Source organism: Octopus bimaculoides, chromosome 12 (genome assembly GCF_046866305.1).
Source record: "Octopus bimaculoides isolate indiv1 chromosome 12, ASM4686630v1, whole genome shotgun sequence".
Classification (NCBI taxonomy): Eukaryota; Metazoa; Mollusca; class Cephalopoda; order Octopoda; family Octopodidae; genus Octopus; species Octopus bimaculoides.
The window spans coordinates 63,609,010-63,625,886 of NC_142939.1; the positions used below are offsets into that span (position 1 = coordinate 63,609,010).

At 29.3% G+C, this 16,877-nt stretch overlaps 1 protein-coding gene across 4 annotated transcripts in view; it reads left to right on the forward strand.

Moving 5' to 3' along the window:
- The window catches only part of LOC106867563 (acetylcholine receptor subunit alpha-like), a 160,042-nt gene extending 148,804 nt beyond the window's left edge, over window positions 1-11,238 (forward strand). For 2 of the 4 annotated variants that reach the window (XM_089361202.1, XM_014912473.3), the window contains exons 6-7: window positions 124-289; window positions 11,105-11,238. In XM_089361202.1, coding sequence (XP_089217328.1) covers window positions 124-289; window positions 11,105-11,118 — 180 coding nt within the window. In that variant the 3' untranslated portion in view covers window positions 11,119-11,238. Of the gene's footprint in view, window positions 1-123; window positions 322-11,104 lie in introns of those variants that run through there. The other 2 variants (XM_014912472.3, XM_089361201.1) reach the window with 1 other exon arrangement.
- Window positions 11,239-16,877: the final 5,639 nt, after the last annotated feature.

Genomic DNA, 16,877 nt, shown 5'->3' on the forward strand with positions numbered 1-16,877 from the left:
CCAACAATAAGAGAAAGAGAATACACCACCAGCAAATAAACATGAAAGAACGCAACAAAGGAAGATGCCATAAGATAATATTAATTAAATATGAATAATTAAATCACTTTCGTTTACTTTCAGATTCAAGAAGACTGGAAATACGTAGCCATGGTTCTGGATCGTCTGTTCCTCTGGATTTTCACAACCGCCTGTGTGGTCGGCACCTTCGGCATCATCTTACAAGCCCCTACCCTCTACGATAACCGCGAACCTCTGCAACTTGTGGATCCCACGGATAACTGTTACAGTAGTTATACGTCATGAAATATTTTTCTGTCTCTTTCTTTCCTGCTTTCCTTCTTCTTCTCATATATATATATACATATATATATATTTATATACATAAATGTATATAAGTGTATAAATACATATATATATAAATATGTATGTATATGTCTTAATATGTATATAAATTACAATAACAACATCAAATATTATAAGAATGGCTGTCTACGTTAGGGCGTATTCGTCAAAACATATTTTAAACTATGAGCATCAATACGATTTGGTGCTGTGCCTATTTAAAAAAAAATTCCATAAACACAACGGTATATATATATATATATATATATATATATATATATATATATATATATATATATATATATATATGTATGTATGTATATATATCTATCTATCTATATATATATATATATATATATATATATATATATATATATATATATATATATATATATATATATATATATATATATGTATGTATGTATGTATGTAAGTATATGTATATATATACATGTATATATGTAGGTTTATATATATATATATATATATATATATATATATATATATATATATATATATATACATATAGATACATAATCATAACATTCCACTACAACATTCTACAGAGTACAAGGACCAATTAATAAAACCAAACAAAAGAAATTCAATAAATAATGTTATTAGAAATTGAGAATACGGTATTGAAAATTTTAGAATGCGTTACTATTAATATACTTTGAATAGTATATAATTTACATATAACTATGGTGAAATATTTGTATGCACCTGATGTTATACATGTGCACACATGGATGCTTATGGGAACGAATATTTACAGTATATTATTTCATGCAGCGAACGTAATAGCAAATAAATCATGCAAAGCATAACTATACATACATACATACGTACATACATGCATACATACATATATACATACATACATGCATACATACGTACGTACATACGTGTGTGTGTGTAGGAAAATTCGTTTTGGTGGTTGAAAATTCATCTGGGTCTTAAAACTTGTAACATATATCAAAGTACCAAACTGGTTTTGACATTTTTTTTTGTTTTCTATGCTAAAAAGAAAAATAATTAGGAGAGGCAAACAGGAAAATTGGGAAAAGCAAGCTTAAAAGATGAAATGTTCATACAAATTCCAATAGACAATACGTTTCAAAGAGATAGATTGTAATACAAGTCTAAATGTTCGATTAATTTCATAGCAGTCATACATGATGGAGGCTCAGTATGATTGAGGTATAGTAACAATTAGATACGATTAAGGTTTTAAAAGAGGAAGACAAAAAGAAATGAAAGAAAGAGTTAGGTGTTTTTATTAAATTAATGTTGTGGTTCATCGGGGAGGATTCTTCGTCGTTGGTTTTGTTAATGAGAGTTTGAACCTTTTAAAGCTAAAATTTCTTTGTATTTATAGGAGTTAAAGGCAAACTTTCAGGTTATGAATGGTTGTAAATTTGTTTTTGTCCGTCTACTATTTTGGCTGGCTGCCTGTCTGAATACGTCACATGTTTTTTGGATGTTCTCGTCACATATTTTGGTTGAGTAGAAATCCAACGTGTTGGTTGGTAGACTTCCTGTTGATGTCATTTGTTTGTCGTCTGTTTTGATCACTTATTTTTGACCAGTACTCTCATTGGTCGATTTTATACATACGTCATTTGTTTTTGTCAAATGTCTTCGTAACTTGTTTTTGGCTGACGATCGTGCACCGTTCCAGTGGGCTGATTTCCCTAAGAAGCCACCAGTTTAGATCAATCCATCGTATAATTGTTTTTTGTTGAGGGTCCAGAAAAATTCTAACTGGTTAAGCATAAGGTCTCGCCTGCAACTACTGTCTGAGAATCTGTAAGGCATCATTGTACATCAGCATGGAGTTTGGGTTTCCAATCCCGGAGACAGGTAGGTCTCGTAAACTTTTGATTCATGTTTGTTACTACTAGCCGTTTTGGCTTCAATAAATTGAGTTTTTTTCATTCTGGTGTGTTGTTATAGGGAAAAAACAAATAAATATTGAGCTGACAAAAGCACGTTTTCCCGATTTTCCCTTCTGTTTTAGATCTCGCCTAAACTTTTTCCCATTGGCATTGAAAAACAAAGAATTGCCTAAATTGGTTTGGTGTTTTAATAAGTCTGTCACAAAATTTAAAAACTACAACACGTTTTAAGACTCGGTTGCATTATCACCCTCACCCAATACCAACTATCCTATATTCATTCCTACATGGGACTAAAATTCGTTTTTCCATATATATGTATATACACATAGGCAGCTTGATAGAGTGCCAAACTAGCAAATATATATGGTAGATACGGATATCCATACCCATATATTTCTCACATACATGTATGATTATATATATATATATATATGTATATACATATATATGCACATATATATATGTGTGTGTGTGTGTGTGTGTGTGTGTGTGTATGCATATATATAGAAATGGATACTTATTTCCATGAATATATGGTATATATATATATATATATATATATATATATACATATGTATATATATATATGTGGATATATATATAGTATAAGATAGCTAGTCAGATAGATATGGATACTTATTTTCATAAATATATAGTTATACATACATACATACATACATATATATATATATATATATATATATATATATATATATATATATATATATATATATATATATGCGTGTATATTCATATCATTAAGTTTATGAACGAAAGTACTGATGCAAAGAATTAAATTCCCAGATAGTAATTAATATGCAAGTATATTACAGCTTATTTTATCGTATAAAATTGTGTACGACATTATATCTATTCGCCGAAAATTCCAAATAACTTAGCATTAATATGAACAATTAAACCAATATAATGCTTTGCATACTCATATCGATCTATACACACGCACACATATATCTACACACATATAATTACATATATATATATGTATGTAAATATATGTGATTATATATATATATATATATATATATATATATATATATATATATATATATATATATATATATATATATATATATATATATATATATATATATATATGTGTGTGTGTGTGTGTGTAAATAACTATATATATATTTATATGTATATATATATATATATATTTATATACATATATGTATATATATATATATATATATATATATGTATACATACATATATATATATATATATATATATATATATATATGTGTGTGTGTGTGTGTGTGTGTGTGTGTGTGTGTGTGTGTGTGTGTGTGTGTGTAGGTATACATAAATATATATGCAGGTACATGCACATACATATACACTTAGTAGTTAATGAATCGTATGGTACACACAAGGTAGTTTGCCGGAAAAGCACGTTCACTGGCGTAGTGTTCCTTGAGTATGAAGTTGATGTAATTAATGAGAGATGGAAGATGGAAGGTACGAGAATCTATAATGATTACTACAATCGCTTCGATCCATCTAGTCTGATTTTGTATTTATTTCTTTTTGTATCATATTTTGATTAGCATTGTTATTGATCTTCTATAACACTGAAGAGATATCCTTTCAACCTCTTGCAATTTCTATGTACTAAGACACAGTAGAAAACATGCTGTAACAAGTTGCTCGAAACGGAGTTTATTTCAACGTTATGTCTCTTGAAATCACCCGAAGAGACACATCTACACCGAGTGATACAACCAATCCAGTTGTACATTATCTCGCCCGCGAGGGATCGATGCGAGACGGGTCGAAGCGATTGTAGTGATTGAAAAAGGTTCTCGTATCTTCCATCCTCCTTCTCTCTAATTAGTTATATATATGCACATATATATATATATATATATATATATATATATATATACATGCTCATATACATACATATATAAATGTATGTGTGTTTATGTGTGTACATGTTGATATAGTGAGATATATATACAGGTACATGCATATATATATATATATATATATATATATATATATATATATATATATATATATATATACACAACCATATACATAATGCAAATGTTTATATTTACTTTGATTTGATACTTAATTTATTGACATCCGAATGCATATAGGTATAAAATATATATGAACCAATCGACACGCGCACACACACACACACACACACACAAACGATCGAACGCGCGACACGCTCGAACATATATATATATACATATACATATATCTATAAATATATATATATATATATATATATATATATATATATATATATATATATATATATACATACATACCGACGCATATACATTATTATTGCCAAGATAATCATATGCAAATATTTTTATATGTATACATAATCAGATATACCCATACGTACATACATATGTATATTTATTGATATATATATATGTATTCATATATATGCTTGCATGCGTGCATGCATGTATGTGAATATATATATATATATATATATATATATATATATATATATATATATATATATATATATATTTATATTTATATATAAATATATATATATAAATATATATATATTATATATATATATATTCATATATATATTTATATATATATATATATATATATATATATATATATATATGAATATACATATATATATATATATATATATATATATATATATATATATATATATATATATATATATATATATATATATATATATATGCATACGTCGGTATGCTATTACTTATTGGTACTTGTAGCTAGCTGTGCAACCTAGAAAAGTTGGAGAATATTGCATGCGATTATTTCGTAGGCATCGCTTATAATATTTGATTGCTTTGAAAAATGGAAGGCTCACTTGATCATTTCCATAGCATTTGACACGTTCCATGAAGGACCAATACGTTCCTATATCAAAAATCAAATTTTGGAACAAATTTCCAATCCAATTTCTCCAATATTTTCATATGAACCAACATATTTCATTCCCCAGCAAAATGCTGTTTTTAAAAAATAATATAATGATATATATGAATATATAAATGTTAATTGAAATTTTTCCCTCTCAAATTATGATTATATCACAAATATATTTAAAGAGCTTGAAAATGTTAAACAAGAATATTAACAACATCCCATAGTAAAAATCTGACAAAATTTTAAAGCAAAATAGACCTGACTTTATTTATTGACTTATTTATTTATTATGCGCTTTTCAACATAAACTCTTTTAGGAAATTAATCTTGAATTATTAATATGAAATATTAAATTAAAATCTATGGCAAAACATATTAACAAAAAGAAAAAATAAATAAATATAAATTATGGAAATGATGTTTTTAATTTCAAATTCAAAGAATGTAACTAATTCCACTTTATTCGATAATAATGTGAACGATTCCCAATTGAGTGATAATAATTAGCTATTAATTATCTGATGACTGAGCATTGATCGACATAACTAATATTTCTTTTATATTATTGCTATTTAAAATATAATTACATACGTCACAAGCAATGTTCAGGTGAGGAAAGACTTCATATTTTGATAATTCAACAAGGGTTGGAAGAAAAAGTGATAACTTCTGTATTTTCCGGCAAAGAATATAAATTTTATATGTGTCTACATTATACTTCGTCAACTTGTACGCTAGAAAATTTGGTAGATTCAAGTCAATGAAGGAAAGAATAATATGGGATGGTAATGAGCGGAAGATAATTGATTATATGCTGGTCTATATATAAACAGCTACCAAAATCGAGCCTGTTAATAATTTCCTCAGTATATATCCGATATGCTAAAATAGTCCCCAAATATGTTTTAGACAACACTCCCTCTCATAATTTCGACATCGTGCCGAAGAACGACACATGGTGTGTGAATTAGTTGAATTCCGCTACTGGATTGTCAGAGTTTTTTGTGAGAGTAAGCGAAGCATTTCTTACAAGTTTCGTTTATGTGTACTTTTATAAATCAGCACCTTGTTGTCTGTAATCAATTTTTAAGTTCTTAAAAGACAGAATGAGAAAGAAAGAAAGAAAGAAAGAAAGAGGGATGAGAAAAAGGGCAGACTAAGTATAATACATATCAGCCCCAAAAGGTTAATGAATAAAGTTGACCTCAGTGGGATTTGATCTCAGCTCACCAGAGCTGGAACAACCCTGTAATGGATTCTTAACCAACCTTTCTTAACCAACCCTGTAATGGATTTGCCAATATGTGATTACGACAATAGTCTGCACTTTAAAAAATATTCTGACTGGAAAACGTAATTTTGGTTGGTAGTGGATCTCCGTTGTTCAATGTTGAGGATTTAGCTGTTTGACCAGATTGATTATCTGTTCCTTAAATTAACATTTGAGCGTATTTCACAAACACATGTACCGTTAATGTAATTCTAAGGCAAAATAAAGAAGGCAGACGCTGTGATAAGAATTTTGATTGTGAATTACAGAGTTCACACCGACGGATTTCTATACATTTTCCGTCTACCCACTTTCACTTTGCTTTGTCTGAAACCGTAGAAAATTATATTTTCTTTATAATGTCTCGCGGCGAGATCGAACGTAAGACTACATTGTTGTGAAGTAAAATTCTAAATTATTCGGCCATCTTACGCCAGTCTTGAAAACAAAATTGCTTAAAGAAAAGAAAATACAGTATAGACATATTTAAAATGTTTTTCAAAATAGGAAATGCACAATCAAAGAGAAGAATCGAAGTTAAACACCAGTGAATAGACAAATTGCAAAATAAATAAATACGTAATATATAAATAAATAAATAAATAAATAAATGCAATTCAAAATAACACAATCAAAGCAGAAAATATCAAAGGAAATTTGAAAATGTCTATTCAAATCATTTGAGATATCCTATTATTTAATTAAATACCATTAAGTTAATTATCAAATCAATTACACAAATTCATGCCTTTTTCGTATATCAATTATTTCCCCTTATTACATGATATTTTTAATTAAGCAAATTATATTGGCAAAAATATTGGAAGCTGTTTTTCTATATGTAACATAATTTTTCTTCACTTCTGCACGTATGGCTAGTCCTTACAATGCTAATATGATCTAATAGACCGAAACATGTCCATAGTTGTCTTTCCTTGACTGTGTAACACGTATTTTTGAGATTGTAATTTTAGATTTCTAGAAATTATCTCCCTTTTCTTTTAATGGTTGCTATCAATTACTGCTAGACATTTCTGGTCTTTTTTAGAAAAAAGGAAACTAAAAAACAGCTAAATAATTTTTTTAATACATTACTTAACGAACTGTCGCATACAACCATCAGTATACCATACATGAACTTAAACACACATATCCACGCAGACACACGTGCACATATACATACAAACACATATATACACGCACACGCACATATACATGCAAACACACATAAACATGCGCACACACATGTACATACACACACACATACACACATTCATATACATATGCTTTATTTTTCAAACAATATTTCCATCCTAGTATAATATTATAATATAATCCTTTTTAATTTTATTTTCTTCAACTGTGTTCTTTTTGCCAGAATAGCCGAAAACTTTGACGAAATTGAATTCTAGACATTTTCTATCAATTATTTTATTACATAAAATGCTGGGTTATTATATAACTATTTCAAATTTGAAAAATGCCCATCATTGTAAAATGATATATATATATATATATATATATATATATATATATATATATATATATATATATATATATATATATGTATGTATATATATATATATATACATATATATATATATATATATGTATGTATATATATGTATATGTTATATACATATATAAGTATATGTATATATTTACCTATTTATCTGTATATACATGTATATGTATATCTATCTATCTATTTATTTATCTATTTATCTCTCTCTCTCTCTCTCTCTCTCTCTCGCTCTCTCTCTCTAAACATATATATATATATATATATATACATATATATATATATGCATATATATATATATATATATATATATATATATATACATGTACGTATGTATGCATATGTATATAGGATAAACGCATTCATGTTTTAAAATTTCATTTTATTTTGTTCTACACCTGTTTGTATGGTTTCAATGTAAACATGTAAACATCATCAATCATTTAAGTGTTGTTAGTTGATGCATTATTAATACCTAATTATTAAATGAGTTATTAATTTGAATGTGATGTGTAAGGTGTTTCATCAGGAGCAAATTTTTAGTTTAAGGACTGATTCAATCTATACATTATCAAAAGCATCAACTTATGTATTCAAACAGATACACACATCTGGTTGTATTATCTAATAAAATCTCAGAGGATTTATCTTAGAAATTAATATAGAATCTCAGTATTTACCGCAACAAATTTAACGCCTCGCTAATATTTCTACATTCCAATCCAAGTGATAATAGAACTACCAAACCCGCAGACACAGCTCTTAGGTACCAAACTTTGTTAATACTGGTAAATCGCATACTGATAAGATACATTTTTTTAAGGCGGTCGGCATTTTAAATTACCTTTGATATTTTAAAATGGTAGAATATTGGACAATCTGTTGCTCATGTTGTCAAGTTCGGAAATCTCAAAATATGATGCTAATAAAAAAAAATATAACTCGTTTTCGCAAAATAATATGAAATTCTACTGCCCGTTGTATACATATATATATATATATATATATATATATAAATATATGCATACACAGACGCGCACACACACACATACACACACACATACACACACACACACACACACACACACACGCGCGCGCACATACATACACACATACATTTATACAGAAATATATACACAGATATATATATATATATATATATATATATATATATATATATATATATATATATATATATGGGAGAATGTACGAAAAAACAACAACAGATATATACATACATATATATATGGTTGCGTAGATGTTTGCATGTGAATATATGCAAGTATTATGTGTGCATATATGCATGCATGTATTTTGTATGTATATATGTATCCATGTAGTTGTGTATGCACATAAGCGCCTATATATATATATATATATATGATATGCATACATATACATGCGTATATATGCATGCATTTATTTACACCCGTATATCGCTATGTATGCATTCATATGCATGCATATGTACATATATATATATATATATATATATAATAATATTATTAGGGACAAAATCCAAAATTACAGGTAAAAAACTCAATTAAAATCAATTTATAAAAAATTAAATTGAGCCTTATAGATAAAGTATATATAAAATATATATAGTTTTAGGGAAAATAACCAATTTTCAAGAACTCATCGATGAAAATCCACTATCACATATAGAAAAATTAATAATTAAAAGCACAATAAATGAGTATAATATAAAGTAAAGTAAATATCATAAGATAAATATAATATAATATATATTATATTATAATATATATTATATTATATTATAAATATAATATAATATATATTATATTATATTATATTTATCCTATGATATTTACTTTACTTTATATTATACTCATTTATTGTGCTTTTAATTATTAATTTTTCTATATGTGATAGTGGATTTTCATCGATGAGTTCTTGAAAATTGGTTATTTTCCCTAAAACTATATATATATATATATATATATATATATATATATATATATATATATATATATATATATATAAAGATATATATATATATATATATATATATATATATATATATATATATATATATATATATATATATATATATATATATATATATATATATATATATATATATATATATATATATATATATATATATATATATATATATATATATATATACATAGTCGTTCGAAATGCGATGGGACGTTACAACATTCCAAATATGTTATCGTCGAGATTATGTCTCAGTAGCTGTGTATGAACCCCTAGCGTTGTGTGAAGGGGCGTAGCTTAATGGTTAGGGTATTCGGCTCACGATCGTGAGTTCGATTCCTGGCGGGGCAATGTGTCCTTAAGCAATACATTTCATTTGCTGTTGCTCCAGTCCATTCACTTATCACAAATTAGTTGTTCCTCTAATTCTGAGGGGCCTAACTTGTCACATTGTGTGTCACGCTGAATTTCCCAGGTAACTATGCTAAGGGTACGTGTGTCTGTGGTGTATTCAGCCACTTGCACTTTAACTTCACAAGCAGACTGTTCCTTTCATCGAACCAACTGCGACGCACGTGGTCGAAACCAATGAGAGTCGAACACTCTTACGTAGACCTTTCCTGCGCGTACTCTCCTTCAGGCAACATACATCTGGATTGCATTCGAATTTAGAAGCATTGATTTCTCTAATCGAATATTTATCCGTAGCTGCATTGATATTAAAAAATAAAATCAAAGTTTACGGTATTATATGAAATGTTTTAATATATTCAGTAATTTTAACGAACATCTGTATAGAATTGGTATAAACAAACGTGGTAGAAATAGATAGCAAAATTATTATTCAGATCATTTTCATAGTGTATTTAAATACATATATTACCCTTACCATCATATCCTCGTAATACATATTCATAATTATTAATATTATTGATTATAATGCATACACATATACGTATTGTCAGTGCTATTACAATATATAATTATAACTATTACCATAATATATTTCAATATAATTATAAATATAAATAAAGCAATATAAATATAGATATTAATAACATACATGTTACTTCTGTTATATAGAAGAGTAAAATAGTCGTTTCTACTAATACCACCACCATTACTAAAACTATTCTTCTTCAAAGTCATCTAAGATTCGTTTCATTTTTTATCCTCCAGGTGTCGGAAATTAAGGTACCAGTCAAATACTGGGATCAATATAATCGACTGTACCATTTTACTGCAAAATTTTTGATTTATACCTATGTTGGACATTCTCATTACGAATATTACTACTATTATTATTATTCAAATTACTTGTTGTTGTTATTATTTTGGTTGTTGTCATTATCATAATTTTCATTATGATTATTATTATCATTATTTTTTATTATTATTATTATTATTATCATTATTTTTATTATTATTATTATTACTATTATTATTATTATTATTATTATTATTTTCATCTTCAACACCATCCTCATCATCATCATCATCATCATCACCATCATCATCATCATTATTATTTAGGCAAAATGTTTGGCGGCATTTCGATGGTCCTTTCGATCTGAGTTCAAATTCCACCAAGGTTGACTTTGCCAATCATCCTTTCGAGCGCGATTAAATAAGTACCAGTTAAGCACTGGGATCGACTTAATCCCTTCCCCAAAATTTGAGGCTTCGTGCTTCCAGAAGATAGGATTATTGTTATTATTATTATGATGATGACGATTATTATTATTATTAGTAGTAGTAATATTAATATTATTATTATTATTATTATTATTATTATTATTATTATTATTATTATTATTATTATTATTATTATTATTATTATTGAGTGAGAGAGCAGTGTATGCTATCAAACGTGACACAGGGGTAAGATATATGAAGTCCCGTATACCCATCATGACTACCCGTCTGATAAGGGTACACCAGGCACATGCATCACAACCATATGTGCGTGACATGGTGATCTCATATCAAGATAAACAGCGCATGACCTCGCAGGTGGGGCCCAGTTAGAATTTTCTTCAGGTCGAGTAGCCCATCCCGCTCAAAAGGTCCCAGAATATGGGTTGTTTAAGGATGCTGAACAAAACACCCATATTTCCAGAGGTGAGTTATCCAAACACAGAGAATTCCTCTCAACACATGGCTATGATGTTCCCCCACTACTTCTGCTCGTGATCAGAGATGCACATATCGTCAGCCAATAAGGGATATGCTCAGTTGGTTATGGTCAAACAACTGACAAGCAAATCTGTGGTATTGAGCAGAATACTTGCTGTAGCACGTTTCATACCAAGACAAATCAATGTACATGATAACACTTCCAATCAGTTGAGATCAGAAGCTATGAGAGCTATTGTCTAGTACTGCGTCAGGGCATTTATTATTATTATTATTATTATTATTATTATTATTATTAGTATTAGTAGTAGTATTAGTATTAGTAGTAGTAGTAGTAGTAGTAGTAGTAGTAGTAGTAGTAGTAGTAGTAGTGTTGCGGTGAGCTGGCAGAATCGTTAGCGCGCTGGGCTAAAAGCTTCTTAACGATATTTCGTCTGTCGCTACCTTCTGAGTTCAAATTCCGCCGAGGTCAACTTTGACTTCAATCCTTTTGAGGTCGATAATTCAAGTACCAGTAAAATACTGGGTTGATGAGATCAATTCTCCCACTCTCCACAAAAATCCTGGCCCTGTGCCTATAGTAGAAAGGATTATTATTATTATTATTATTATTATTATTATTATTATTATTATTATTATTATTATTATTATTATTATTATTATTATTAAGGTGGCACGGTGGCAGAACAGATAGCGCGCCCGAAAACATATTCTGAGTTCAAACTCCGTGGAAGTCCACTTTGCCTTTCTTCCATTTGCGGTCGATTAAATGAATACCAGTTGAATGCTGAGGTCGATATAATTGGCCCTACCCCCACCCCAAACTTGCTGGGCTTATGCCGAAATTTGAAATCACCATCATTATCATCATCGTCGTCGTCGTCGTCATCTTCATCATCAGAATCATCATCATCATCATCATCATCATCACTATTATTATTATTATTATTATTATTATTATTATTATTATTATTATCATTATCATCATCATCATCATCATCATCATCATCATCATCATTATTATTATTATTATTATTATTATTATTATTATTATTATTATTATTATTATCATTATCATCATCATCATCATCATCATCATCATCATCATCATCATCATTATTATTATTATTATTACTATTATTATTATCATTATTATTATATTAATGTTTATGTTTATCATTATTATCAATATTACTACAGTGGAGAGCTGGTATAAATCGCTACAGCATCGCAGAAAATGCTTTGCAGCATTTGTTCCGGCGCTCTACATTCTGAGTTTATATCCCGCCGAGTGCAACTTTGTCTTTACTCCTTTCGAGGTCGAAGAAATGAAATACCTGTTAACTCATTGGGATCGATGGAATCGACTTAACCACCTCCACTCAAATTTGGCCGCTTAATATCTAAATGAGGAACAATTTCAAAGTGACGAGTTGGCAAAATTTACTCAAGTGTTGAAGAAGTTATTTGCCGGATTTTCGTGTGGCTGTTTACGTTCTGATTTCAAATAACAACGAGGACAAGCCTTTCCTCTGTTGAGTGAGGGCTTACAGTCTGAGTTGAAATTCCGCCGAGGGTGACTTCGCCTTCCATCCTTAGACATCGATAAAATAGGTGTCAGTTAAACTCTGGGTTCGATGTAAAAGCCACTGGCCTTGTGCCTAAATTATTATTATTATTATTATTATTATTATTATTATTATTATTATTATTATTATTATTATTATTATTATTATTATTATTATTATCATTATTACTATTATCATTATTATTATTATTATTATTATTATTATTATTATTATTATTATTATTATTATTATTATTATTATTATTATTATTATATTACGCTAGTGCATGGTAATTTAGTTAGCAGTTATTTAATCTTGACTTTTGATGACAGTAAGCCTCCTTGAATCCCAAGAATTTATCTTAGGAATCTTGCAGAATATAGTCTTGGCACTTTACCGCAGGTCAACAATGCGAGTTCTAATTCCACTCTCTTTCAGTCTTTTAAGCAGTATTTTGGCTGTTGCGCCAAGGGCATCAATCGTTGTCTTCGTTTTCCTGCCTCCTCTGGCTAGGTTCTGATATTTCTCAATGTTTTCAATTCCTTTGGTATCAACTCTGATATCACTGTTTGTTTATTTTGTCTTCTATAATTATGTCCGACTCACTTGCTTCAATAATATGGTCAGTCTTTAGGGGGAAATCACACAAGATCTTGTAATTGTGGTTCATGTTCAATCCACTTTTCTGGTAATTTGAATCCTCACACTCGGCCAGCATCCCAATGCATACTTTTGCAATACACTTTCATGTCTGCTTTAACACTCCTTTTATTCTAGTATACTGCTAGTATACTGCTATACTTACTCAAAAGAAGATTGATATCTTTGGCTTCTTTCCTGCACATTCTACATTTGCTGTTTGAGTTTTGTCGATCTTTGCCTTTATCAGATCTGTTCTTAGTGCTTATTTGTGAACGACCATAATTAGCGTTTCTGTCTCTCGTTTTAAGTTCTTGTCCGTCAACCACAGTCAGCGAGCTTTAGATCCAACATTCTCGATTTGTTGCACGAATTGGCCATGTTGTTTCATTTCTTACCATTAGTTTGTTCTGTTGTTCTTCCATCCTGCACGATATAATTTTTCAGATCCAGTATCGCAGTACCAATAGTGTCTTCCGCGTTTAGTAGTCCACTGCCACCTTACTTTTTTTTGGCAGATATAGTCAGCTGGTATTGCCTTTAGAATAGAGTGCACTGTGAATTGTGAGCAGCTTTCAAGCTCATCTATGCAAATTCTTTAACTCGACCTTTGTCCATTTCAGAAAGGGATCAGAGTGTCTCAATATGAGCTTAGCCCGTGTAAGTAATTTCGCTTTCAGCACCTTCCTAATTCTCATCTTGTACGCTTTAGTGTCTTTTGCCATCTCATTTCTCCTTCCATTATCTTATCGTCTTGCAGCACACCTATTTGTGCCCCTCATTCTACCATAACCTTAGGATTCTGGCAGTATATAGTTTAGTAATTTTCTGCAGGTCGGCTATGCGAGTTTCAATTCGAATCTCTCTCAGTCTTTTAGGTAGTGTTTTGGGTTTTGTGCCAAGTGTAAAAATGACTACAGGAATAATTGTTGCCTTGGTCTTCCACAGTCTTCTTTCTCTGGCAATACCCTCATAATTCTCAATATTTTTCATTTTCTTTGGTATCGACTCTTTTCTCATAGGAAATTGCTTCTCATCCGGATCTCATGATGTTTGTTTCTTTTCTCCTCTATAATCATGTCTGATATTCTTACATCAAAAGGTATAGTCAATTTTTATGATAAACTCCTACAAGGTCTTGTAAATCTCAGTTGTTGTTGTTATTATTATTATTATTATTATTATCATTATTATTATTATTATTATCATTATTATTATTATTATTATTATTATTAAGCTGTACGCTTGTGCAGAATGAATAAGGATACAAACAAGATTCATATATACAACGTATGGTATGTATCTAATAATCTATAATGAATTATATTGTTGATCTTTGTGCACAGCTTCCTTTATGTAACTATGGACGCTGCATTGATGAACCGTTAACGATTTCATTTTGCAATCCCGACGACCAGGGTTGAGTCTCAGGGCATGGCATCTTGGGCAAATATATTTTCCTATAGTCTCGAGTTGAGTTAAGATTTGTGAGTGAAATTTGTGAACGGAAGCTGTGAGGAATTTCCACTCGTAATTCAAGGGACCAATCAGGTCAAGCCGGAAGTCAAGATAGTTCAGCTTAGGATTTGCTTTATTTTACACAACAAACAGAAGGAAAAAAAGCACTAAAGCATGAAAAGAAACAGCAAAGAAAGCCTCACGAAATGCAAAACTAATGCAGATTCCCTACATTCCTAGAAGTCAGTCTTGCTCTTATTTCAAGAACGCGGATGTGTACAGGATAGAGAAATGAAATCTTGCCTGAATACATTGAAAACATAACAATGTTTTCAAATTTTGCCACAAGGTTAGAAATTATAGGAACACCAATCATGGTGTTCAGCTGGTTCTTATTTTGCGTATTCTCAAATGGTAGAAGGTAAAGTCGACATTGGTGGCATTTCAACTCCCAACGTTAAGTGCCAAATGAAAGACTGCTAACGCTTCTGCCAGCTCGCTGGCTTAATAATAATTATAATCCTTTCTGCTATAGGTGCAAGGCCTGAAATTACTGGCAAGGGAGATAACCAATTACATTGACTCCAGTACTAGACTGGTACTTATTTTATCAACCTCGGTATGCAATGTCGACCTCGGTGGGATTTTGAACCCAGAATATAAAGATGAACGAAATGCACTAAGCATTTCATCCGGTGTGCAAAAGATCTTTCCAGCTCGCTGCCTTATAATAGCAACAGTAATAATAATAATAATAATAATAATAATAATAATAATAATAATAATAATAATAATAATAATAATAATAATAATTCTTATTATTATCATTATCATTACCATTATTATTATTATTATTATTATTATTATTATTATTATTATTATTATTATTATTATTATTATTATTATTATTTTATTATAATTATTATTACTTTCAAATTTGGCGCAAGGCCAGCAATCTTAGGGAGATGTATAATACAATTCATCATCCTCAGCGGAATTTGAATTGAGAACGTGGTAATGCGGAATACGTGACAGAAGTTTTTCATTCTCACTCGTCTAACGATTCTGTCGATATATTATCCGTTGGTGTTCCTTATTTAGATATAGATCCAGTGATTTGAGCGCCGAGGAAGGATAAATCGATACTGTCG